We start from the raw sequence: 24774 nt of genomic DNA on the forward strand, positions 1-24774 counted from the left end.
AATGCAGTTGTTCCGTTTAACCACAATTTAATGAGAGCCTGAAGATAGAAGTTCAGGAAAGGCAACCTGGAGAACACCTTGGAGTGGAACACACCATCTCTCTACACCCCATACCCAATTTGTAGGTCTAATGCAGCGTAGTTTCCAACAACTACTAAACGAGAGCATGATGATCGAAGCAATGGAGAGGAAACCTGGGGAACACCATACCCAATTTGTAGGCCTAATGCAGCGTAGTTTCCAACAACTACTAAACGAGAGCCGGAAGATCGAAGCAATGGAGAGGAAACCTGGGGAACACCTTGGAGTGTAACACACCATCTCTCTACACCCCATACCCAATTTGTAGGCCTAATGCAGCGTAGTTTCCAACAACTACTAAACGAGAGCCGGAAGATCGAAGCTCAGGAAAGGCAACCTGTGGAACACCTTGGAGTGTAACAAACCCTCTCTCTACACCACGGAAGGGCTGATTCTTAGGAAGGAAGGCTGTCGGAAAGAAGCAGGGCGCGTCCGAGGGTGATTATATTCTTATTAGGTATATACTCACCCTCGGACGCGCCCTGCTTCTTTATTTGTAATGAATGTTTATTTGCAATGTGGTTTTGACTTACTCTATTTTTTTGGTAAATAATGATTTTATTATTTTCATTGTTTTGCATCTTCTTGGCAATAATATAAAGAAGACGCGACAGGACAACACTCGGTGGATGCCATATCTGTGTTTAAAATTGAAAAAACCTTTCAGTTAACTACTTGCAGGAGAAAGTTATTGTAGCTGGTGGCCATTTTTAGTACTGTACCAGATTTTTGTTGTATGTGTTTGTTTTTAATGTTAAAATGTCTGCATTTGATATCTCTCCAGTATTTTCTTTTTTATAAGCAAAATACTTATTTTTATATTTTCTGATGTTGGTTCCAGGGGTACACGGGCAGCAGTGGTGTAGTCAGTGGAGGCCTAGTGGAAGGAGTGACCGCAGACAGGCATCGAAGGCCTAAAATAATAACACATGGCTGTAGGCAATTTTAAATTGGTTCCAGGGGTACACGGGCAGCAGTGGTGTGGTCAGTGGAGGCCTAGTGGAAGGAGTCACCGCAGACAGGCATCGAAGGCCTAAAATAATAACACATGGCTGTAGGCAATTTTAAATTGGTTCCAGGGGTACACGGGCAGCAGTGGTGTGGTCAGTGGAGGCCTAGTGGAAGGAGTGACCGCAGACAGGCATCGAAGGCCTAAAATAATAACACATGGCTGTAGGCAATTTTAAATTGGTTACAGGGGTACACGGGCAGCAGTGGTGTGGTCAGTGGAGGCCTAGTGGAAGGAGTGACCACAGACAGGCATCGAAGGCCTAACATAACAAAAATGTCAATACAATGGTATTGTCAGTGGCAGGCATTGAAGGATGTCATCGCATAGACTAAACATTGGTGGAGCTGTGAGATAATTTTGCAAGTGGTAGAGCACTGTTTGAGCTGGGGTGGGGGGAAACTGTCTTGTGGCCGGCGGTACAGGCCCAGGGCCCCTCATATTACAACGGTGTGTCTGACGTTGGGTGCGCACCACCACCGCCAGAGACACTTTATTGTACTAGGAGGGACCCAATGGCAGTGCCGTCGACCAAAAGCGGGCTCACCCACCTCTTCAGACAAACTGCACTCTCACGGGTGCTGTCGCCAAGTGTCGATACCACGGCCCCGTGTGGGGAGTTTGGCCATTTAGTGAGGTGTAAACATGTCGTATGCTGGACAATCAGGTGCAGAAAATTACGAGATTGGAAAAGGCATTCAGAATAGTCCACAGGCAAGACCTTTTCATAGGAAAGCTAGGTGTCAGCCGGGCAAGGTGGGGCAAAAGATTTCGAAATCCAGTTGTGGTTCATTTTAATGAAGGTTAGATCATCTACATTTTGGGTAGCCAGACGAGTCCTTTTTTCTGTTAGTATTGAACCTGCAGCACTGAATACTCTTTCTGATAGGACACTAGCTGCCGGGCAAGCAAGCTCCTGCAATGCCTATTCTGCCAATTCTGGCCAGGTGTCTAATTTTGATGCCCAGTAATCAAATGGGAATGACGGTTGAGGGAGAACATCGATAAGGGATGAAAAATAGTTTGTAACCATACTGGACAAATGTTGTCTCCTGTCACTTTGAATTGATGCTGCAGTACCTGTCCTGTCTGCGGTCATAGCAAAATCACTCCACAACCTGGTCAGAAAACCCCTCTGGCCAACGCCACTTCTGATTTCTGCCCCTCTAACTCCTCTGGTCTGCTGGCCCCTGCAGCTCATGTGAGAACGATCACGGGCGCTGTGTGCAGGGAATGCCAGAAGCAAACGGTCAACAAGAGTTGATTGTTTGGTTGCTAATATTAGTTCCAAGTTCTCATGTGGCATTATATTTTGCAATTTGCCTTTATAGCGAGGATCAAGGAGGCAGGCCAACCAGTAATCGTCATCATTCATCATTTTAGTTATGCGTGTGTCCCTTTTGAGGATACGTAAGGCATAATCCGCCATGTGGGCCAAAGTTCCAGTTCTCAAATCTGCGGTTGTGCTTGGTTGAGGGGCAGTTTCAGGCAAATCCACGTCACTTGTGTCCCTCAAAAAAACAGAACCCGGCCTTGCCGCGCCACCAATTTCCAGTGGCCCCGGAAAAGCTTCCTCATTAAAAATATAATCATCCCCATCATCCTCCTCGTCCTCCTCCTTCTCTTCGCCCGCTACCTCGTCCTGTACACTGCCCTGGCCAGACAATGGCTGACTGTCATCAAGGCTTTCCTCTTCCTCAGCTGCAGACGCCTGATCTTTTATGTGCGTCAAACTTTGCATCAGCAGATGCATTAGGGGGATGCTCATGCTTATTATGGCGTTGTCTGCACTAACCAGCCGTGTGCATTCCTCAAAACACTGAAGGACTTGGCACATGTCTTGAATCTTCGACCACTGCACACCTGACAACTCCATGTCTGCCATCCTACTGCCTGCCCGTGTATGTGTATCCTCCCACAAAAACATAACAGCCCGCCTCTGTTCACACAGTCTCTGAAGCATGTGCAGTGTTGAGTTACACCTTGTTGCAACGTCTATGATTAGGCGATGCTGGGGAAGGTTCAAAGAACGCTGATAGGTCTGCATACGGCTGGAGTGTACGGGCGAACGGCGGATATGTGAGCAAAGTCCACGCACTTTGAGGAGCAGGTCGGATAACCCCGGATAACTTTTCAGGAAGCACTGCACCACCAGGTTTAAGGTGTGAGCCAGGCAAGGAATGTGTTTCAGTTGGGAAAGGGAGATGGCAGCCATGAAATTCCTTCCGTTATCACTCACTACCTTGCCTGCCTCAAGATCTACAGTGCCCAGCCACGACTGCGTTTCTTTCTGCAAGAACTCGGACAGAACTTCCACGGTGTGTCTGTTGTCGCCCAAACACTTCATAGCCAATACAGCCTGCTGACGTTTGCCAGTAGCTGCCCCATAATGGGAGACCTGGTGTGCAACAGTGGCAGCTGCGGATGGAGTGGTTGTGCGACTGCGGTCTGTGGACGAGCTCTCGCTTCTGCAGGAGGACGAAGAGGAGGAGGAGGGGGTGCGAACGGCTACAGCCAATTGTTTCCTAGACCGTGGGCTAGGCAGAACTGTCCCAAACTTGCTGTCCCCTGTGGACCCTGCATCCACCACATTTACCCAGTGTGCCGTGATGGACACGTAACGTCCCTGGCCATGCCTACTGGTCCATGCATCTGTTGTCAGGTGCACCTTTGTGCTCACAGATTGCCTGAGTGCATGGACGATGCGCTCTTTAACATGCTGGTGGAGGGCTGGGATGGCTTTTCTGGAAAAAAAGTGTCGACTGGGTAGCTCGTAGCGTGGTACAGCGTAGTCCATCAGGGCTTTGAAAGCTTCGCTTTCAACTAACCGGTAGGGCATCATCTCTAACGAGATTAGTCTAGCTATGTGTGCGTTCAAACCCTGTGTACGCGGATGCGAGGCTAAGTACTTCCTTTTTCTAACCATAGTCTCATGTAGGGTGAGCAGGACTGGAGAGCTGGAGATCGTGGAACTAGCGGGGGTGCCGGTGGACATGGCAGACTGAGAGACGGTGGGAGATGGTATTGTTGCCACCGGTGCCCTAGATGCAGTGTTTCCTACTACGAAACTGGTGATTCCCTGACCCTGACTGCTTTGGCCTGGCAAAGAAACCTGCACAGATACTGCAGGTGGTGCGGAAAATGGTGGCCCTACACTGCCGGAAGGGATGTTGCGTTGCTGACTAGCTTCATTGGCCGAGGGTGCTACAACCTTAAGGGACGTTTGGTAGTTAGTTCAGGCTTGCAAATGCATGGTGGTTAAATGTCTATGCATGCAACTTGTATTGAGACTTTTCAGATTCTGTCCTCTGCTTAAGGTAGTTGAACATTTTTGACAGATGACTTTGCGCTGATCAATTGGATGTTGTTTAAAAAAATGCCAGACTGCACTCTTTCTAGCATCGGATACCTTTTCAGGCATTGCAGACTGAGCTTTAACCGGATGGCCACGCTGTCCTCCAACAGGTTTTGGCTTTGCCACGCGTTTTGGGCAAGATACGGGCCCGGCAGATGGAACCTGTTGCGATGTTGATGCCTGCTGCGGCCCCTCCTCCTCTGCTTCAGAACTGCTGCCGCCTGCACCCTGTTCCCCCAATGGCTGCCAATCGGGGTCAAGAACTGGGTCATCTATTACCTCTTCTTGTAGCTCGTGTGCAACTTCGTCTGTGTCACCGTGTCAGTCGGTGGTATAGCGTTCGTGATGGGGCAACATAGTCTCATCAGGGTCTGATTCTTGATCAGCACCCTGCGAGGGCAATGTTGTGGTCTGAGTCAAAGGACCAGCATAGTAGTCTGGCTGTGGCTGTGCATCAGTGCACTCCATGTCAGATTCAACTTGTAATGGGCATGGACTGTTAACTGCTTCACTTTCTAAGCCAGGGACGGTATGTGTAAAGAGCTCCATGGAGTAACCCGTTGTGTCGCCTGCTGCATTCTTCTCTGTTGTTGTTTTTGCTGAAGAGGACAAGGAAGCGACTTGTCCCTGACCGTGAACATCCACTAACGGCGCGCTGCTTTGACATTTACCAGTTTCACGAGAGGAGGCAAAAGAGCTAGAGGCTGAGTCAGCAAGATAAGCCAAAACATGCTCTTGCTGCTCCGGCTTTAAAAGCGGTTTTCCTACTCCCAGAAAAGGGAGCGTTCGAGGCCTTGTGTAGCCAGACGACGAACCTGGCTCCACAGCTCCAGACTTAGGTGCAATATTTTTTTTCCCACGACCAGCTGATGCTCCACCACTACCACTACCCTCATTACCAGCTGACATTGAACGCCCCCGGCCACGACCTCTTCCACCATACTTCCTCATTGTTTTAAAAACGTAAACAAACTAACGGTATTTGTTGCTGTCACACAAATTACACGGTGAGCTATAACTTCAGTATGATTTAGCTACCCCTTTACAGGTGAGTGAGACCACAACGAAAATCAGGCACAATGTTACACACTCTGTTGTTGGTGGCAACAAATGAGAGAGATGCCACACACGCAGGACTGTCACTGAAGCACAAATGTAAATATTAATCTCCCACTGATTTGATTTTTTTTTTTTTTTAAGGGAGACTTTAGGAAAAAAAAATAATAGAATAAAATGATTTTTTCAGGAAGAATTTAGAAACCAAATAAAATAAAATGATTTTTTCAGGGAGAATTTAGAAAACAAATAAAACAAAAAAAGGCTTTCTATGGCCCACTGAGTGAGAGATGACGCACACAGGAGTCAGGAGTGGCACACAAGCCCAGAGGCCAATATTTATCTCCCACTGATTGATGTAGTGATTTTTTCAGGTAGATTTTGGAACCCAAATCAAGCTAAAAAAAATAATAGGCTTTCTATGGCCCACAATTGGAGAGAGAGAGAGAGATGGCACACCCAGGAGTCAAGACTGGCACACAAGCAGAAAGGGCAATATTAATCTCCCACTGATTTTTTTTTTTTTTTTTTTTTTTTCAGGGAGACTTTAGGAAAAAAAAATAGAATAAAATGATTTTTTGAGGAAGAATTTAGAAACCAAATAAAATAAAATGATTTTTTCAGGGAGAATTTAGAAAAGAAATAAAACAAAAAAAGGCTTTCTATGGCCCACTGAGTGAGAGATGACGCACACAGGAGTCAGGAGTGGCACACAAGCCCAGAGGCCAATATTTATCTCCCACTGATTGATGTAGAGATTTTTCCAGGTAGATTTTGGAACCCAAATCAAGCTAAAAAAATAATAGGCTTTCTATGGCCCACAATTGGAGAGAGAGAGAGAGAGATGGCACACCCAGGAGTCAAGACTGGCACACAAGCAGAAAGGGCAATATTAATCTCCCACTGATTTGTTTTTTTTTTTTTTTTTTTTTTCAGGGAGACTTTAGGAAAAAAAAAAATAGAATAAAATGATTTTTTCAGGAAGAATTTAGAAACCAAAGAAAATAAAATGATTTTTTCAGGGAGAATTTAGAAAACAAATAAAACAAAAAAAGGCTTTCTATGGCCCACTGAGTGAGAGATGACGCACACAGGAGTTAGGAGTGGCACACAAGCCCAGAGGCCAATATTTATCTCCCACTTATTTTTTTTTGTTCCAGGGAAAATTTATAAACCCAATAAAAAAAATAATAAATAGGCTTTCTATGGCCCACTATCTGAGAGACAGAGAGAGATGGCACGCTTAGGACTGGCACACAAGCCCAAAGGCCAATATTAATCTCCCTTTTTTTTAAGGGAGAATTTATAAAACCAAAAAAAAATAAATAAATAGGCTTTCTATGGCCCACTATTTGTGAGAGAGATGGCATGCTCAGGACTGGCACACAAGCCCAGAGGCCAATATTAATCTCCCACTTTTTTTTTTTTTTTCCAGGGAAAATTTATAAACCCATTAAAAAAAAAAATAAATAAATAGGCTTTCTATGGCCCACTATCTGAGAGAGAGAGATGGCACGCTTAGGACTGGCACACAAGCCCAAAGGCCAATATTAATCTCCCACTGATTGATTTATTGATTTTTTCAGGTAGAATTTAGAACCCAAATAAAGCAAAAAAAAAAAAAATGGGCTTTCTATGGCCCACTGAGTGAGTGATGATGCACACAGGAGTCAGGAGTGGCACACAAGCCCTGAGGCCAATATTTTTCTCCCACTGATTGATGTAGTGATTTTTTCAGGTAGATTTTATAACCCAAATCAAGCAAAAAAATAAATAGGCTTTCTATGGCCCACTGAGTGAGAGATGACACAGACAGGGATGGCACTCTAGCAGAAATGTCAATCTTAATCTCCCACAAAAAAAAAAAAAAAAACAGGGACTGTCCTTCAATTACTATCTCCCTGCAGTAATCTCAGCCAGGTATGGCAGGCAGCAATAAGGAGTGGACTGATGCACAAATTAAATAAAAAGTGTGTACAAACCAAAAAGATAGCTGTGCAGAAAGGAAGGAACAAGAGGATTTGTGCTTTGAAAAAAGCAGTTGGTTTGCACAGCGGCGTACACACAGCAATGCAGCTATCAGGGAGCCTTCTAGGGCAGCCCAATGAGCTACAGCGCTGAGGGGGAAAAAAAAAAAATGTAGCTTCCACTGTCCCTGCACACCGAAGGTGGTGTTGGGCAGTGGAAATCGCTACAGCACAAGCGGTTTGGTGGTTAATGGACCCTGCCTAACGCTATCCCTGCTTCTGACGAAGCGGCAGCAACCTCTCCCTAAGCTCAGATCAGCAGCAGTAACATGGCGGTCGGCGGGAACGCCCCTTTATAGCCCCTGTGACGCCGCAGACAGCAAGCCAATCACTGCAATGCCCTTCTCTAAGATGGTGGGGACCAGGACCTATGTCATCACGCTGCCCACACTCTGCGTTTACCTTCATTGGCTGAGAAATGGCGCTTTTCGCGTCATTGAAACGCGACTTTGGCGCGAAAGTCGCGTACCGCATGGCCGACCCCGCACAGGGGTCGGATCGGGTTTCATGAAACCCGACTTTGCCAAAAGTCGGCGACTTTTGAAAATGAACGACCCGTTTCGCTCAACCCTATCTATGAGGGAAGAAAAGTAAAGTTGGCTGCTGAGGGGAGAGTGATCCTGCAAGTGGGGATGTGCCATCAGGGAGACGATGGTGGAACAAAGTATAACAAAGTAAAAGGCTTAGAAATGCTGTGCTTGTCGCCCCATAATTAGTGAGAAGCCAAAATGTGAAAGGAATGAGTAGTGCCAGACATGCTATGAACCCAGGCACAATGCCAGGAAGGAAGCCAAGGGGGCAGCAGCTCTATTAGTGAGAACAGCCAGAGTGTAAGATAACTTTAAGAGCAGTAAAGAGAGAGAGAGGCCACAGGCAGAGAGTTGGTGCTCTTTGAGAGGCCACAAATAAAGAGAAGTGACAATCTAATGAATTAACCCACGATTCCTGTTATAAAGTTGAGTAACCATAAAACTTGTTTCCACTCAATGAGTACAATCATCTCGAACTTCGTCTCGTAACCATATTCATTCCTTTCGCAATCCCTGAATGGGGAAATCAGTCTGTCCAACAAGGGTCAGTGTATCTATACAACAAAGTACTGAAATGGGGATATTATATCAACTATTTTCACCTCTTACACCATAATTAACTCTGAACTTGTCCTCATCTTCACACTGTGACCCACATTGTACCTACTCAGAATTGACAGCTGCTTCTGTGTGCACTAAAAGTCACTTTTTCAAAACATTTCAATGGGCACATTAATGTGAATTTCATAAAAATGCATTAAGAAAGTGATATCTGGTCCACACAAAAGTTTCTGTATGATCCGGCTAGTTACAGTGCAGATCATGTGGTACAGATTAGAAATGGAATACTATTAAAGGAAGAATGTGTTGATTGATAAGTTTACAAACAGCAGTGCTTGAATACACAATACTTACAGCTAAAGGTACCGTCACACTCAGCAACTTTCCAATGATCACGACCAGCGATATGACCTGGCCGTGATCGTTGGAAAGTCCTTGTGTGGTCGCTGGAGAGCTGTCACACAGACAGCTCTCCAGCGACAAACGATGCCGAAGTCCCCGGGTAGCCAGGGTAAACATCGGGTTACTAAGCTCGGCCCTGCGCTTAGTAACCTGATGTTTACCCTGGTTACAAGTGAAGACATCGCTGGATCGGCGTCACACACGCCGATTCAGCAATGTCAGCGGGTGATCCAGCGACAAAATAAGGTGCTGGCCTTCTAGCTCCGACCAGCGATGTCACAGCAGGATCCTGGTCGCTGCTGCGTGTCAAACACAACGATATCGCTATCCATGACGCTGCAACATCACGGATCGCTATCGTTATCGTTGTTAAGTTGTTCAGTGTGAAGGTACCTTAAGAGACCAAAAATGTTTCATAGTTGTCCTACTTAACGACTTTCCCCTCTAGTGACAATATTTGCCTTTTCTCAGTAATGGTGGCAAAGGCAGCCAGGTGGGCAGGTCTACTTTATTATATTTGTATTAGTACATGATGAATAAAGATCCTATAACTGTATGTACATAATGCAAAGTTAAGATTGCTAACCTCCCTACTGCTCCCCTCTGTACTATTAATCTAGGTGTACCAAGTAGATTATTTCCTGATGCCATTCTATTTTTGACTTGCATTACACTTTTAAAGTTGCCAAGAACAGTTGTCATGACCAAGCTGCTGTCCGGTTACGCTCTGGCACCATACAGGAAAAAAGTGTCCTAGTCCCAGTGTGCTGTCAACACCCTCACTTGCAGACCACAGGACTCCACTGTCTCCAGGCCTCCATCTTCAGGAGCCGTCACATACAATTCAGGGGACACCAAATTCATCGCAACAAGAAAACATATACTGGTCAGTTCAAGTCCATCAGGCTGTAACATGTGAGACAGGGCGGAGCACTTGTTACATGTTACATGTTACATAGCACATGTTTCTTACTTTCTTAGTACAATGCATGTTCAGCCCTACCACTTGTTCATCCTAGACTGTCGCTAAGCCCACTGACTCCATCCATCTTCTATCGTCACAGGTCCCTGTCCATCTTCCACTGTATGCCAGAGGTCACGTTGTGTCAGACAGCCCCTATACCAGACCTTGGGCTCCAGATGGGACAGGGGCATCTTCTCGGGATTTCCAAAATGCTTCCCACCTCTTCGAATGACTGGTACATTCTGCCCTAGCAGCTCACTGCACATAAACTTGACCTTGACATTTCTCTTTTCGACAGACTATCAAAAAATGCCCACTCTTCACTAACATTAGTCCCCACCCACTGGGCAAGTTCTGTCCATTAATTAAATCTTATCCTATAGACTAAACCTATTGTCCTTATCTTATGTCCTATGCTGTTGTTAAGCCACTTAACTATATGAACAGTACTCATACTATCTCAGGTCTAACCCTGTGCTTACCCAGTACTATGCACCACTCACATTATACATAAACACTTTACATTCTTATACACTGTACATTCCATCATACAATTTGAATGATGCACATCACTATTCATATTGCATATGAAGCCGCATAACACTGTACATATAGAGTGATTGTTGTCTTCAGGCGTAGAAACGCAGCAGAAGAGTCCATCACTCTTACATTATTCCCTCCCTCGACCATTCATGAACCAGGAAGACAACACGCAGAAAATAAAATCTGCATAAAATACACCAAACTAGCAGTCTCTCCTTCCCAGAGTGTAGCGTGTCTTTTGCTGGAGAGCCCACTGACCCTAGAGTAAAAGAGCTCAAGTTCTTGGGCCTGTAAGCAAACATAACAATCACCTAACAGTCTTTGGGTGCATATCCAGTCTTTCTCCCACACAATACTTTAGTTGGTCCTCTTATTAGAACCACAGTACCAATGTCCATCCAAGTCAATGTCTCCTGTAAAACAACGGCCCTTTGGTCCACCCAACAAGAGCTCCAGGAGTCCAGGAACACAGTCTCTGGGGATCTCTTGTCAGTACTTTAAGACAAAGGTAAAAATCACACAGTCCTGACCTGGGTTGAACACTGGGTCGTCAGATTCCTCCCCTCCCCTTTTCTGAACAATGATCCCTTTAAGTTGAACAATGCTGCCCTAGGGTCAGGCTCGCAGTCCCATGGGGCAAAATTTATGAAAAAATAGGAGGTACAGTACATGGAGAGATGAGATGGAGGCCATGAGGCATTGGGCGCAGTCCACAGGGACAGAATGTGTTTAAGACCCTTAAGCGGTTCAGTTTCTCAATCCAGCAGGGGGATACCCAAGCATGCGTAAAAATCTGGGAGGGAGGAAAACACAAACTTTGTCTGTCCTGGCCAAAACCGGGGATTCCCAATATACTTAGGGCCTCCTACCCTCAGGAACGCAGAACAGTTCTTTTTTCGTGCAACTAGCACCACTGTAGATGGACATTGTTTAATCTCTAAGTGCCATTTTAACTTTTCTCTTGTTGCTGTGTTTGCATGACATTGTCGTCTTCACCCCTGACTAGAGTACTGTATTTTCCAGTGTATAAAGATGACTTTTTAACCCCTGAAAATTGTCTCAAAATTCTGGGGTCGTCTTATACGCCAGGCACGGCATGTGCAGGGAGCGATCCTGGATGGTTCCCAGGGTCTTGTGAAGAGGAGACTCTCCTTCAGGCCCTGGGATCCATATTCATGTAAAAAAAAAAATAAATAAATAAAAAAATATGGATATACTTACCCTCAGACGGCCCCAGCTCTCAGCGGTGCAAAATAGCGGTTCCTTGGCTGTGTGTTTGAGATCATTGTCATGCTGAAATGTCCACCCTCATTTCATCTTCTTCATCCTGGTAGATGGCAGCAGATTTTTATCAAGAATGTTGCAGTCCATTCATCCATTCATTCTTCCTTTAAGTATATGATGTTTACCAGTGTTGTATGCTGACAAATAGCCCTACACCATGATGCTCCCACTAGTAATGAATAGAGTTGAATTAATTTCTTCGGATCCTTGCTTATTTGGCAAGCTATATCGCTTACCAAATAAGCTGCAGAGGGCACCTGCATACATGGAGCATGCTGGATGATCAACTGATCGGCGCCGCAGCTTCATGTGTAGTGGCTGTGTCACTGTCACAGCACATGCATGGAGAACACTACACATAGGCTCTCCATGCATGTGATGTGACAGTGACACAGCCAGGACGCATGCAGCTGTGGCGCCAATCAGCTGATCAGCCGGCATGCTCCATGTATCCAGGTGCCCTCTGCAGCTTATTCGGTAAGTGCTATAGCTTGCTGAATAAGCGGGAACCCAGAGATATTCGCTCAACTCTAGTGATGAATGAACAAGCTCGTATAACATCTTATACGAGCATGCTCGAGTGTTAGCAAGCATCTGGGAGTGCTCGTATATTATGTTCCAGTCTCTGCAACTGCATGATTTGGAGCTGTTAGACAGTCTAAACACATGTAGGAATTGCCTTTTTGTTAGAGAATCCCCACATGTGCTGACGCTATGATGGAAAATGCAGTGCCTTGTGGCCTCCAAACATGGTGTGTATTATGGCATGTCAGTATTTCACAGGATTGTCTAAATGTTGTTGAGCACACTTTAAACGCTCTTGAACATGCTTTTTGTTCAGCAATGGAGTATTGTGTGATGAGCTTGCATACAAGCCATGAAAGTTCATTGCATTACTTTTAATTTTTTTTTAAAACATTTGTACCTGCTGATTTCAGGTTATTCTGTAGCTCTCCACAGGTGGTCCTTGGTTCTTGGACAACTCTTCTGATAATTCGGTTAACTACTGGAGTACTGTGTCCAGTTTTGGGCACCGGTGCTCAGGAAGGATATAATGGAACCAGAGAGAGTACAAAGGAGGGCAACAAAATTAATAAAGGGGATGGGAGAACTACAATACCCAGATAGATTAGCGAAATTAGGATTATTTAGTCTAGAAAAAAGACGACTGAGGGGCGATCTAATAACCATGTATAAGTATATAAGGGGACAATACAAATATCTCGCTGAGGATCTGTTTATACCAAGGAAGGTGACGGGCACAAGGGGGCATTCTTTACGTCTGGAGGAGAGAAGGTTTTTCCACCAACATAGAAGAGGATTCTTTACTGTTAGGGCAGTGAGAATCTGGAATTGCTTGCCTGAGGAGCTGGTGATGGCAAACTCAGTCGAGGGGTTCAAGAGAGGCCTGGATATCTTCCTGGAGCAGAACAATATTGTATCATACAATTATTAGGTTCTGTAGAAGGACGTAGATCTGGGGATTTATTATGATGGAATATAGGCTGAACTGGATGGACAAATGTCTTTTTTCGGCCTTACTAACTATGTTACTATGTTACTCTGTCTGAAATCTTGCGGGGAGCACATGGTCATAATGTTTACAGTGAAATTAAGATATTTACTCTTCTGGATTATGGCCTCAACCATGCTCACTGGAAGCTTCAGTAGCTTAGAAATTCTTCTGTAACTAATGCCATTAGTATGTTTTGCAACAATAAGGTTGCAAAACTCTTGAGACAGCTCACTGGTTTTATCTATCATGACATGTTTCTTGTGTGTCACCTTGGTAATGAGACACATTTTTTAAAGGTCATCAGTTGTACCTGCTGATATTATTTTCACTTATTACTTATAGATCTTATTAATGATAGATTTCAGCTGGTGTCATAACTTGCCATGGCTTTTTGCCTCTGTCTTTCTTCATGTGTTCAATACGTTTTTCTTGTGTCATTTTCCATCATTACTCGTAACTTAATTTATGTACATTTACGGTTTGATTTCTTTGCCTCTGTGGATTGGATAGGTTGTTACTGACATCTGGTGAGAATTAAGTCGCAGCTTGCGAGTGATGGTTACATTATAGATGAAGTGGTGAAATTGAAGAGTGATTTGTGCTCCTGGATCTGGTGGTCGGCATATGACTTTACATCTGGTAACAATTTACATGACACATTTAGTGGTTTAGTGAATGCATTTTAAGTAAAGAATTCATAATGTGTGTTATTTGTTTGCAGGGCAGAGAGAGAGCCATCACTGGTAAGGGTTAAGTCCCTGCCGTCATGTTGTTGTACATCACAGTGATTTTAAATGCCAAATTAGCATTAATCCCATTTTGTCTTTTATTTTTACAGGCCCTTATTTATCTGAATTTTTTAACAAAGTTGAAGAGTTCAGTGTGGGGAGAGGAAACCAGCAAACTGGGTGTTAAGCTGAATTTTTTTTTTCCATGATTTCAGTATGAACAAGAAAACAGGAAAACATGCTCTTCAGACAGCTGCATGCACACAAAGAATTACTTGTCCCTGCTTAGATGAAAATCCCACAACATGAAAATCCCTAAAGCTTTCAGACCAACAGTCAAACAAAGCTAATGGTAATATAGCTAAGATTGCAAAATCACCACAAAACGAGAACTGAGAAAATAAATTTAAAGGGCATAAATAGCCAGGAAGTTCGTATTTGATCTGCAATCCCAAGGCAGAAGTCACCGGATCCGAGCCAAGATGCCTAGACTGGACGTCATTGGTATGCTATCGCTTACTTTATGCTGTTATGCTGCACCGCCATCTGATCAAGGTGAGATCACAATATGGGTTTAGAAAAGTTTACAATGTTTTAGGATTTTATTATAATCTTAGCAGATTACTCTATGTACAGATAATGATATCTGACCGGCTCAGCTGCAGGTGATGACGCTCCTTACCGGTTACTATAAATGTGTTGGATAGTTTGATGGATATGTGGAATATTCCTTATACTTTATGAACAATGTTTTTTTCTTTCTTTTTTTACCCAGCATAGAGGGTGGAAACCACAACACTGTTAAGTGTGAACATGACTCTTTTTCATAACTGTGAATGTATATTTCTAATTCCACAGAGACAGATAAGATATATATAAAATCTAATTTAACAATCTAAAAGATCTGGTATCCAGAATCTTATAAAAAGTTATAAAATCTGCTGAAAGACACATTTATTTTTCTGTAAAATACGGCAAGATTTTTTTCTACAGTCAACAAAAATTACTTTTTTTCTAAGACGACACTAAAACCTTCTACATATTGCGGAGCATGTTATTTTATGAAAAATTTCTAAAAGAAAATTGATCGTTATCGCCTCTCTTGCCCATAGCTGCCGATCTAAGATCAGGTTTTATTTTTTAATCAGTTCTGGTAGAATGAAAGACAGTTTTTCCAGGTGGTTTTTATATAACAGCCTCAATTATTTTAGATTTTTGGTGTAGTTTCTCTGTAATGTGTATCAAATGTCACTGAGTAGGGCTATACACATGTGTTTAAAATCAAAATTCCCTATTTCGAGGCTCTACTGGAATACTCTTTTTCGTGGATTACGATGGAAACGCATAGTTGTGCAATAATAAATTGTGCAATAAGTTGTGCAATAAAGTTTTAATTTGCTCAAGTGTGACTTTGACATTACATTATAAAACAATATATAGGGCCATACAGTATAATAAATACAAAGTAGTGTATATTACAATGAAAAACAAAATGCCTAAAAAGATTTAAATGAAACAGACTGTTAATACTATAGTAAAAGTCATTTGCGGTGATCTAGTTTTCATCACTTGAGCGGCTATCAGCAGATTTCAGGACTACATAAACGTCCCTGTTCAAACTTATGTCCTTTTAACGGATGTTGTTTTTTTGTCTCTACTCCTAGTTTAGCAGAATTTAGCTGACAGACCGTCTACAATTGCTAAGTGGTTTCAAATGCTTTATTACACATGGAGTGTCAAAGCCAAGTCTCTCACCAAAATAGATCATTTATTTGCTTTCTTTCAAACAAAAGAACTTCACTGAAACTACAGTTTAAAGGGGTTGTCCTGTCCAAATCGATAAGTCTGCAGTCACTCTGTCACTCTGTGTGACTGCAGATTTATGAATCCCCCAGTGCACTACTTCTTAATCAGGACAGGAGGGTGTGTATGAGTTATACCACCACTCAATGCCTGACCAGTGGACGTGGCCTCGCTTCCATACACTTGTATGGATCTAGACCTCATCCTCTATTTGGCCACACCCACTAGATTGCCTTGTCACTAGATGGGGCGTGGCCTTGCTCTACACAAGTGTAATGGAGCGAGTCCACACCCATTGAACAGGCTCTGGGTGGGGGTAAAACTCATACATACCCTCAGGTTCTGACTCAGAAACAGTGTGTGCACTTGGGGGATTCATAAATCTGCAGTCACACAGAGTCACAGCAGACTTATCAATTTGGACAGGACAACTCCTTTAAACTGAACATAAATAAAAAAATAGACAGGAAGCTATATGCCATTAAATTACACAAAGATTTTTATTGATACAATATTAAAAGATTAAAGGTAAAACCAGTTAGTATGGGGATAACAATATGCAAAAAAACAACCAAAAAAGGTACATAAATTACAGGTGAATCATCATCTTTTTTGGCTGTTTTTTTGCATAGAAGTTATAATGGAGTTATGAAGGGTTATAATTTCCAAAATGGGGATCCTTATGGGGGTTCTGCTGTTCTGGCATCTCAGGGGCTCTGCCAATGTAACATGGCACCCTCGAACCAGTGCAGTAAAATTTGCTCTGTAATATGGGGCTACTTCCCTTCTGAGCTTTGCAATCTGTCTCAAAAGAAGTTTGCACAACAAACTTTGGAGTCAATTTTCTCCTTTTGCCCTTGCGAAAATACAAAATTTGTAGCTAAAAACGACTTTTGAGGGAAAAATGTGATTTTTTTTTATTTTTATGGCTAAATGTTATAAACTTCTCTGAAACACGTGGGAGTTCAGGGTGCTCAATACACATCTAGATAAGGTCCCAAAGGGGTCTAGTTTCCAAAATAGTGTCATTTGTTGGGGGTTTCCACTGTTTAGGCACATCAGGAGCTCTTCAAATGTAAGATGGTGTCCGCTAATTATTCCATGAAACTTTGCATTCAAAAAGTCAAATGGCTCTCCTTTCATTCCAAGCCCTGCCGTGCACCCAAACAGTTGTTTTCCTCCACATATTGGGTATCTGTGCACTAAGGAGAAATTGCACAACAAGGGGTATGGAACATTTTTCTCTTGTTACCCGTATGAAGATGCAAAATTTGAAGCTAAAAAAGATTTATCTGGGAAAAATTTGATTTTTTTTATTTTCACGGCTTAACAATATACACTTCTGTGAAGCACCTGTGTTGATCAAGGTGCTCAATACACATCTAGATAAGTTCCTTAAGGGGTCTAGTTTCCAAAATGGTTCCACTTGTTGGGGTTTTACACTGTTTAAGCTCATCAGGGGATCTCCAAACAAGACATGGCGTCCACTAATTATGCCAGCAAATTTTACATTCAAAAAGTGGAATGGTGTTCCTTCACTTCTTAGCCCTGCCATGTGCCCAAAAAGTAGATTTCCCCCACATATGGGGTGTTAGCATGCTCAGGATAAATTGCACAGCTCCATTTTCTATCCATCCGTTTACCCTTGCAAAAGTAAAAAAATATATATATCTAAAGGAATTTTTTTGTGAATTTTTTTTTTCAGAATTGAGAGTCCTCAGTGGTTGATACAATTTAATGGCTAACTGAAAAGATGGTAACAAATTGCAAGCTTTTGAGACTACTCCAGTCCCTTCATCAGGCATAGACTAATACAAATTCTGAAGTATCACATATTTATGCACAATACATCCCAGAAATAATGCCATAGATAAGTGTTATGGTCTGGTGATTAAGGAGTGACATGAGACTAGCTCTGATCAGGTAGTAGCTATACTGACCGCAGTCCCTAAGCTCAACACAACACTAGAAGTAGCCGTGGGATGCTCCTAACTCTCCCTAGGCACCTCGTCACAGCCTAAGAGCTAACTACCCCTAAAGATAGAAGCAGAAAACTATCTTGCCTCAGAGAAAATCCCCAAAGGATAGATAGCCCCCCACATGTAATGACTGTGAGAGGAGAAGGAAATGACATACGTAGTATGAAACAAGATTTAGCACAGGAGGCCACTTCTAGCTAGATAGAAATAGTACAGGAAAGAGCACTGTGTGGTCAGTAATAAAGCCTAGAAAAAGTTCACCGCAGAGAAATGCAAAAAGTCTCCACACCTAACTAAAGGTGTGGAGGGCAAACTCTGCTGCCCAGAGCTTACAGCTTAGCTGAATAGATCCATATTGATAAGCTGGACAAAAGAGCAAAAACAACAAAGTGCTGAACAACAAAGTCCAGAACAGGTGAACCGCAAAAAGACAAGCAAGGACTTCGCTTTGCTGAACGGGTCAGAGTTTCAGGAAATCCAAAGAGCAATGACTGCAGTCAGGAACAATTGACAACTGGCATTGAAAGAGAGATAAGGCCAGACTAATATAGCCGAGCCAGGAAGACGATCAGTGAAAACAGCTGCAGAAGCTAAATCCAAGAAGCAGCCATACCACTCAAAACCACAGGAGGGAGCCCAAGAGCAGAACTCACAAAAATGTTACTTACAACCACCGGAGGGAGCCCAAGAGCGGAATTCACAACAGATAAGACAGGTGACGTGAAGCAGAACTACCATTATGGGAGAATGATAAACAGTTGTGTCCATAACACACTGTGTGTGTCAAAGGTCGTCATCAGTTTATATTCCCATACTCTTCTGTCTCTCTGAGATTTGAAATTTCCCTTTAATACAAGTAATACCATACCCATGATGGTGTGAGCAGGGAGACAATAATGTCTTGCCACAGGTAGATCTAGTCTTCTTTCTCTTATTGTGTGGCGATGAGAGTTCATCCTTGTTCTCAGTTTTTGCCCCGTCTCCTCTACATATAGACCCCCATTTAGTACAAATAATTAGGTGCACAACATTACATGTGATGCAGCTGAAAGTACCTGGTATCTTCTAGTCCTGATGTGAATTGGGGATCTTTGGGGATCTTTATCTTGTCCATGGTTATTATAAATGGACAGGTTTTAAATTTTTTCTGGTTGCAAGGAAAGGTTCCTGCAGCTGTTTGAGAGGACAAGGAGCTTCTGACAATGATACTTCTTAGATTTGGGTGCTGCCTAAAACACAGTAGTGGGGGGTCTTGAAAAATGGATTGTAAGCGGGCATCTTTTTGTAGGAAAGGTTGTAATTTCTGTGCAGCTCCCCATAGCACCTCAAGATTTGGATTGTAGGTGACTTCTAGAGGCACCCAGTTATTTTCTTCTTTAGCTTCTTAATGTAGCAGGTGATTCCTTGATATTCTAGTTGCTCTTGTAATAATTTGGTTTTGAATTGTTCTTGGATGGTAGCTATGATTCAAAATGGTCTTTCTGAGGTGACCAAAGTTTTCATCCCTATTCATCGGGTTAGAACATATACGAGTGTAGCTGATGGCTCGGCTGTAGACAATAGAGTTTATGTGTTTTGCAGGGAAACTGTCCCATTTAAGGTATGTTTGGCAGTCGATTGGCTTCTAATACAGGGATGTTTCGATTTCATTGTTCTGCAACTTAATGATGGTGTCCAAAAAGATAATTTCAGTGCTGGAGTAGTTGAGTGTCAAGTTGATGGTGGGATGAAAGATGAAATTGATTATACTGTTCATGGAATGTCTTTAGCTGTGGCTCAGACTCAATCCAAATGATTAAAATATCATGAATATCAACCAATGAGGACTTTCAATTCTAAATATTTTTGTATCCACTGGCTAACACAGTACCAAGATATATATCTTTCCTATATTTTTTCTTCCACATTCCAAAAATTCATGTGAAGCACCTGAAGGGTTAATAAAATTACTGAAAGTGGTTTTGAGTACCTTGAGGAGTACAGTTTTTAGAATGGTGTCACTTTGGGGTATTTTCAGTAACATACGCCTCTCAAAGTCACTTCAAATGTGAGGTAGTCACGAAAAGAAATGGTTTTCCAAATTTTGTTGTAAAAATCAGAAAACGATGGTCAACTTTTAACCCTTATAACTTCCTAACAAAAAAAATTATGTGTTCAAAATTCTACTGATATAAAGTACACATGTGGTAAATGTAACTTATTAACTATTTGCGCGATATGACTCTGATTTAAGGATTTAAAAAATTAAATTTTGAAAATTGTGAAATTTTCAAAATTTGACAAATTTCTGTTTTTTTCACAAGTAAACATAAGTAATATCAAAGAAATTTTATGAATATTACAAAGAACAATACGTCACTAGAAAACATTCTCAGAATCACCTGGATCTGTTGAAGCGTTCCAGAGATATGAAATCAGAAAATGACAGTGGTCAAAATTGTAAAAATTGGCCTGGTCTGGAAAGTGAAAACAGGCTTCAGGACAAAGGGGTTAATGTTGAGGATTATGGCTTACAGCTAATGAAAACCCAGAAGTCATTATCTCAGTAAACTAGAATAATTAACAAAAAATACCTGCAAAGGCTTCCTAAGCGTTTAAAATGGTCCCTTAGTCTGTTTCAGTAGTCTCCACAATCATGGGGAAGACTGCTGAGTTGACAGAGGTCAAGAAGGCAGTCATTGACACACTCCACAAGGAGGGTAAGCCACAAAAGGTCATAGATAATGAAGCTGGCTGTTCAAAGAATGCTGTATTCAAGCATATCAATGGAAAGTTGAGTAGAAGGAAAAAGTGTGGTAGAAAAAGGTTCACAAGCAACCAGGATAAACGGAACCTTGAAAGGATTGTTAAGAAAAGGCCATACAAAAATTACAGGGAGACTCACTAGGAGTGGACTGCTGTTGGAGTCATTGCTTCAATAGCCACCACACACAGACATATCCATGACATGGGCTACAAGTATCACATTCCTTGCATCAAGCCACTCATGACCAATAGACAACGCCGGAAGTATCTTACCTGGGCCAAGGAGAAAAAGAACTGGACTGTTTCTCAGTGGTCCAAGGTGTTGTTTTCAGATGAAAGTAATTTTTACATTTCATTTGGAAATCAAGGTCCCAGAGTCTGGAGGAAGAGTGGAGAGGCACAGAATCCAAGCTGCTTGAGGTCTAGTGTGAAGTTTACACAATCAGTAATGGTTTGGGGAGCCATGTCATCTGCTGGTGTAGGTCACCTTTGATTTATCAAGACCAAAGTCAGCGCAGCCATCTACCAGGAAATTTTAGAGCAATTCAAGCTTCCCTCTGCCAACAAGTTTTTTGGAGATGAAAAATTAATTCTCTAATAGGACATGGCCCCTGTCCACACTGCCAAAAGTACCAATATCTGGTTTAAAAACAACAGTATAACTGTGCTTGATTGGCAAGCAAACTCACCTGACCTTAATAACATAGTGAATCTATGGAGTATTGTCAAGAGGAAAATGAGAGACCCAATAATGCAGACGAGCTGAAGGCTGCTATCAAAGCAACCTGGACTTCCATAACACCTCAGCAGTGCCCCAGGATCATCACCTCCATTCCATGTCACATAATGCAGTAATTGATGGAAAAGGAGCACGGACCAATTATTGCATGAATTTACTGAACATTTAGTTGGTACGGAAAGTATTCATGCCCCTTTAAATTTTTCTCTCTTTGTTTCATTGCAGCCATTTGGTATATTCAAAAAAGTTCATTTTTTCTCATTAATGTACACTCTGTACTCCTTCTTGACTGAAAAAAACTGAAACGTAGTACTTTTTGCAAATTCTATAAAAAAAAAAAACTGAAATATCACATGGTCATAAGTATTTAGACCCTTTGCTCAGACACTCATATTTAAGTCACATGCTGTCCATTTCCTTTTGATACTCCTTGAGATGGTTCTACTCCTTCATTGGAGTCCAGATGTGTTTAAGTAAACTAATAAGACTTGATTTGGAAAGGCACACACCAGTCTATATGAGACCTCACAGCTCAGACCAAATGAGAATCATGAGGTCAAAGGAACTGGCCAAAGAGCTCAGAGACAGAATTGTGGCAAGGCACAGATCTGGCCAAGGTTACAAAAGAATTTCTGGAGTACTCAAGGTTCCTAAGAGTACAGTGGCCTCCATAAGCCTTAAGCCCCCGTCACACAAAGCGAGATCGCTAGCGAGATCGCTGCTGAGTCAGAAGTTTTGTGATGCAACAGCGACCTCAGTAGCGATCTCGCTATGTTTGACATGTAGCAGCAACCAGGCCCCTGCTGTGAGATCGCTGGTCGTGTTGGAATGGCCTGGACCTTTTTTGATCGTTGAGGTCCCGCTGGGTAGCACACATCGCTGTGTTTGACACCTTACCAACGACCTCGTTGACCGGACATCCCTCATTGAGGTCTGAATCGTCATGAAATAGCTGCCATGTGACATCGTTGTACTGGTTGCTACTGGTCGCCGCATCGCTGCTGCGTCGTTGGGGAGCTCTCACTGTTTGACATCTCACCAGTGACCACATAGCGACGCAGAAACGATCCCTGACAGGTCGTATCGTTGTCGGGATCGCTTTAGCCTTGCTAAGTGTGACGGGGCCTTTAAATGGAAGAAGTTTGGGACCACCAGAAGTCTTCCTAGACCTGGTCATCCAGCCAAACTGAGCAATTGTGGGAGAAGAGCCCTGGTGAGAGAGGTAACAACAACAAAGAGAAAAGCACCACTCTATATAATTGCACACCACTTATGAATAGTGATAAAACAGGAAAACTTTTATTGATACATTAATAAAACCAATTAAAATGGCAACATACCATAATCCCCACACTGACCCACCACAATAGCAAAGGTAGGCACAGGCACATATATCAAGCAATGCACAGTAACAATTAAATATATATTATATTTGCAAAAGTGTGCCGCACAAATGTCATAATAAAACACAGCGGCGCAATCAATATACAAGATACCCCCGTAGTACAAAAACAATGGATAACCCCTGATGTAAAGAAGGAAAAATATGTCCACATGAACAATCAAATATAGGACATAAAGCAGGTGAGCTAAGCACCAGGGCCGGCTGCCGGTATAAAAAAGCGTATAAACTCCGGGCGATGTGGTGATAGGTATCAGTCCACAGAGTAGCCCCAATGTGATGTAATAGTTACCGCATGAGAAAAGAATGCTACCAGGTCCCAGGTCCAGCCAATAGGTCACCCACAGACAAAAGGCAAAGAAGCCCAAAGGGGGGACTAAGCGCCAGCAGCAGGGCACAGCGTGGGGAAAAGACCCAACGCGTGTCGCCGTCACAAGGACGGCTTCGTCAGGGGAAGATGTAGATAGGCGATCAATATCAGTTTAAATACCTTCCACAAAAGGCCAGGTGAAGAGCGAGTAGCGCCAGAAGCCGGAACCGGAAGTGACACAGGAAGGGCGGAAGAGTAGGCAATGGCAGACGTCTCTGCCAGTACTACGCAATGCGCATGCGCCGGAGTGTCCGGCGCTGTGCAGCGAGTACAGAGCGTATAACAATGAGCAAGGGGACTATGTGAAGCAGGGGAACTGGCTAATACAATAAGTGGGGATGCAAACCAAAGGGGCCCAAACAATGAAATACATAAGACAAAGACAATACTCACAAAATAATAAGGACACAGGACAGACAATGACACATGCAGGAATACACAAAAGGAAACAGGGGACCACAATAAAATAAAATGAAACAAACCAAAATAATGGGGATGTAGCCATGATGGAAATCAGCACATGGCCAGCCCACTGAAGCGGCAGTATAAGCTACATGAATGTGGAAAATGGAAATCCCCAAATCTAAGGATGTGCCGAACAAAAGGCACAAAAAAATTTAAGACCTGCAAATCAAGGGAACATGATACAGACAAGGACATAAGCATAAATAAATGCAGATAATAAAGAAATTTATTGCAAAAATGCGGCAGAGTTACATAGTGGCTTCAAATATACGTAAACTCCATACCGCCCACAAGCTCCTGAATGTAAGGAAAAAAGCGACTGGACAACATAAATATACACAAATACCAAAACAGAAAAATAACCGAAATACCAGTAACGAGTCACGAACACCAAGGAGCCCCTTGGTGAAACCTAACTATAGGGCACTATAGAGAGAGGCCCCCCCAAAAAAAGGGGATAAAAACAGAGTCCCTGTCGCGCATGCCAAAATATAGCAAACAAAATGGAGCATGGATAACCCCCCCCCAAAAAAAAAGGCAAAATGAAAGTAGACAGAACGTAAATAAAGGTGTAAATAGTGTCCTTCGAGTATCCCCAGGTACACACAACAGGAAACGCAGATATCTTGATCCAACCAAGGTGCAATAGTTGCTAGGATGCATCATCCACTTGTAGTTCATGTCTATCTCATCCCGTAGAGGTATCCTTTCAACCATATAGGCAGGGGAGTAGGCATAGACGGGCCTAGCATAATGACCGGGTTTAGTTCCATATGTCAAACAGACATAGATATCCTCCGATGGTCACATGCAGATGTGGGGGGTAGCCCCGATGATCACCTGAAGAGGACATCTGGAACAAAAAAATCATTTGTAAAATTCAGCCCAAGAAGCCCGTAAAAAGAAGATCCTCATTTAAACCAGAGGGGACTGTGGAATGTAACAAGAAAATCCAGCGGGCTTCTACTTGTAAGAGCCTATTTTCAAGTGATCCACCTCTACCTGAGCCACGAATGTGCTCCAGACCCACTATTTTGGTACCTGAATGTTTACCCGCATGATGCAGTAGGAAATGGGCTGCCACTGTAGTAAGCATTTTGTCCTTGCGTGAGTCGGCTGCTGCGGTACAAATGGTGGAGAAATGCTTTTGTACACGTCGACGTAGCTCCTGGGACGTCTGTCCCACGTATACAAGTGGACAAGGGCATATGATGG

At 42.9% G+C, this 24774-nt stretch overlaps 1 protein-coding gene and 1 long non-coding RNA gene across 5 annotated transcripts in view; one reads left to right on the forward strand and one right to left on the reverse strand.

The window, feature by feature from the left end:
* Positions 1–24774, reverse strand: part of LOC138647926 (uncharacterized) — a 422930-nt gene that overhangs the window by 265690 nt on the left and 132466 nt on the right. The window lies entirely within an intron of this gene.
* The window catches only part of LOC138647924 (complement factor H-like), a 258431-nt gene continuing 247694 nt past the window's right edge, over positions 14038–24774 (forward strand). For 3 of the 4 annotated variants that reach the window (XM_069737288.1, XM_069737289.1, XM_069737290.1), the window contains exon 1: positions 14270–14611. In XM_069737288.1, coding sequence (XP_069593389.1) covers positions 14539–14611 — 73 coding nt within the window. In that variant the 5' untranslated portion in view covers positions 14270–14538. Of the gene's footprint in view, positions 14072–14166; positions 14612–24774 lie in introns of those variants that run through there. The other variant, XM_069737291.1, reaches the window with a different exon arrangement.

This window comes from Ranitomeya imitator, chromosome 8, assembly GCF_032444005.1.
Source record: "Ranitomeya imitator isolate aRanImi1 chromosome 8, aRanImi1.pri, whole genome shotgun sequence".
NCBI classification, from domain to species: domain Eukaryota; kingdom Metazoa; phylum Chordata; class Amphibia; order Anura; family Dendrobatidae; genus Ranitomeya; species Ranitomeya imitator.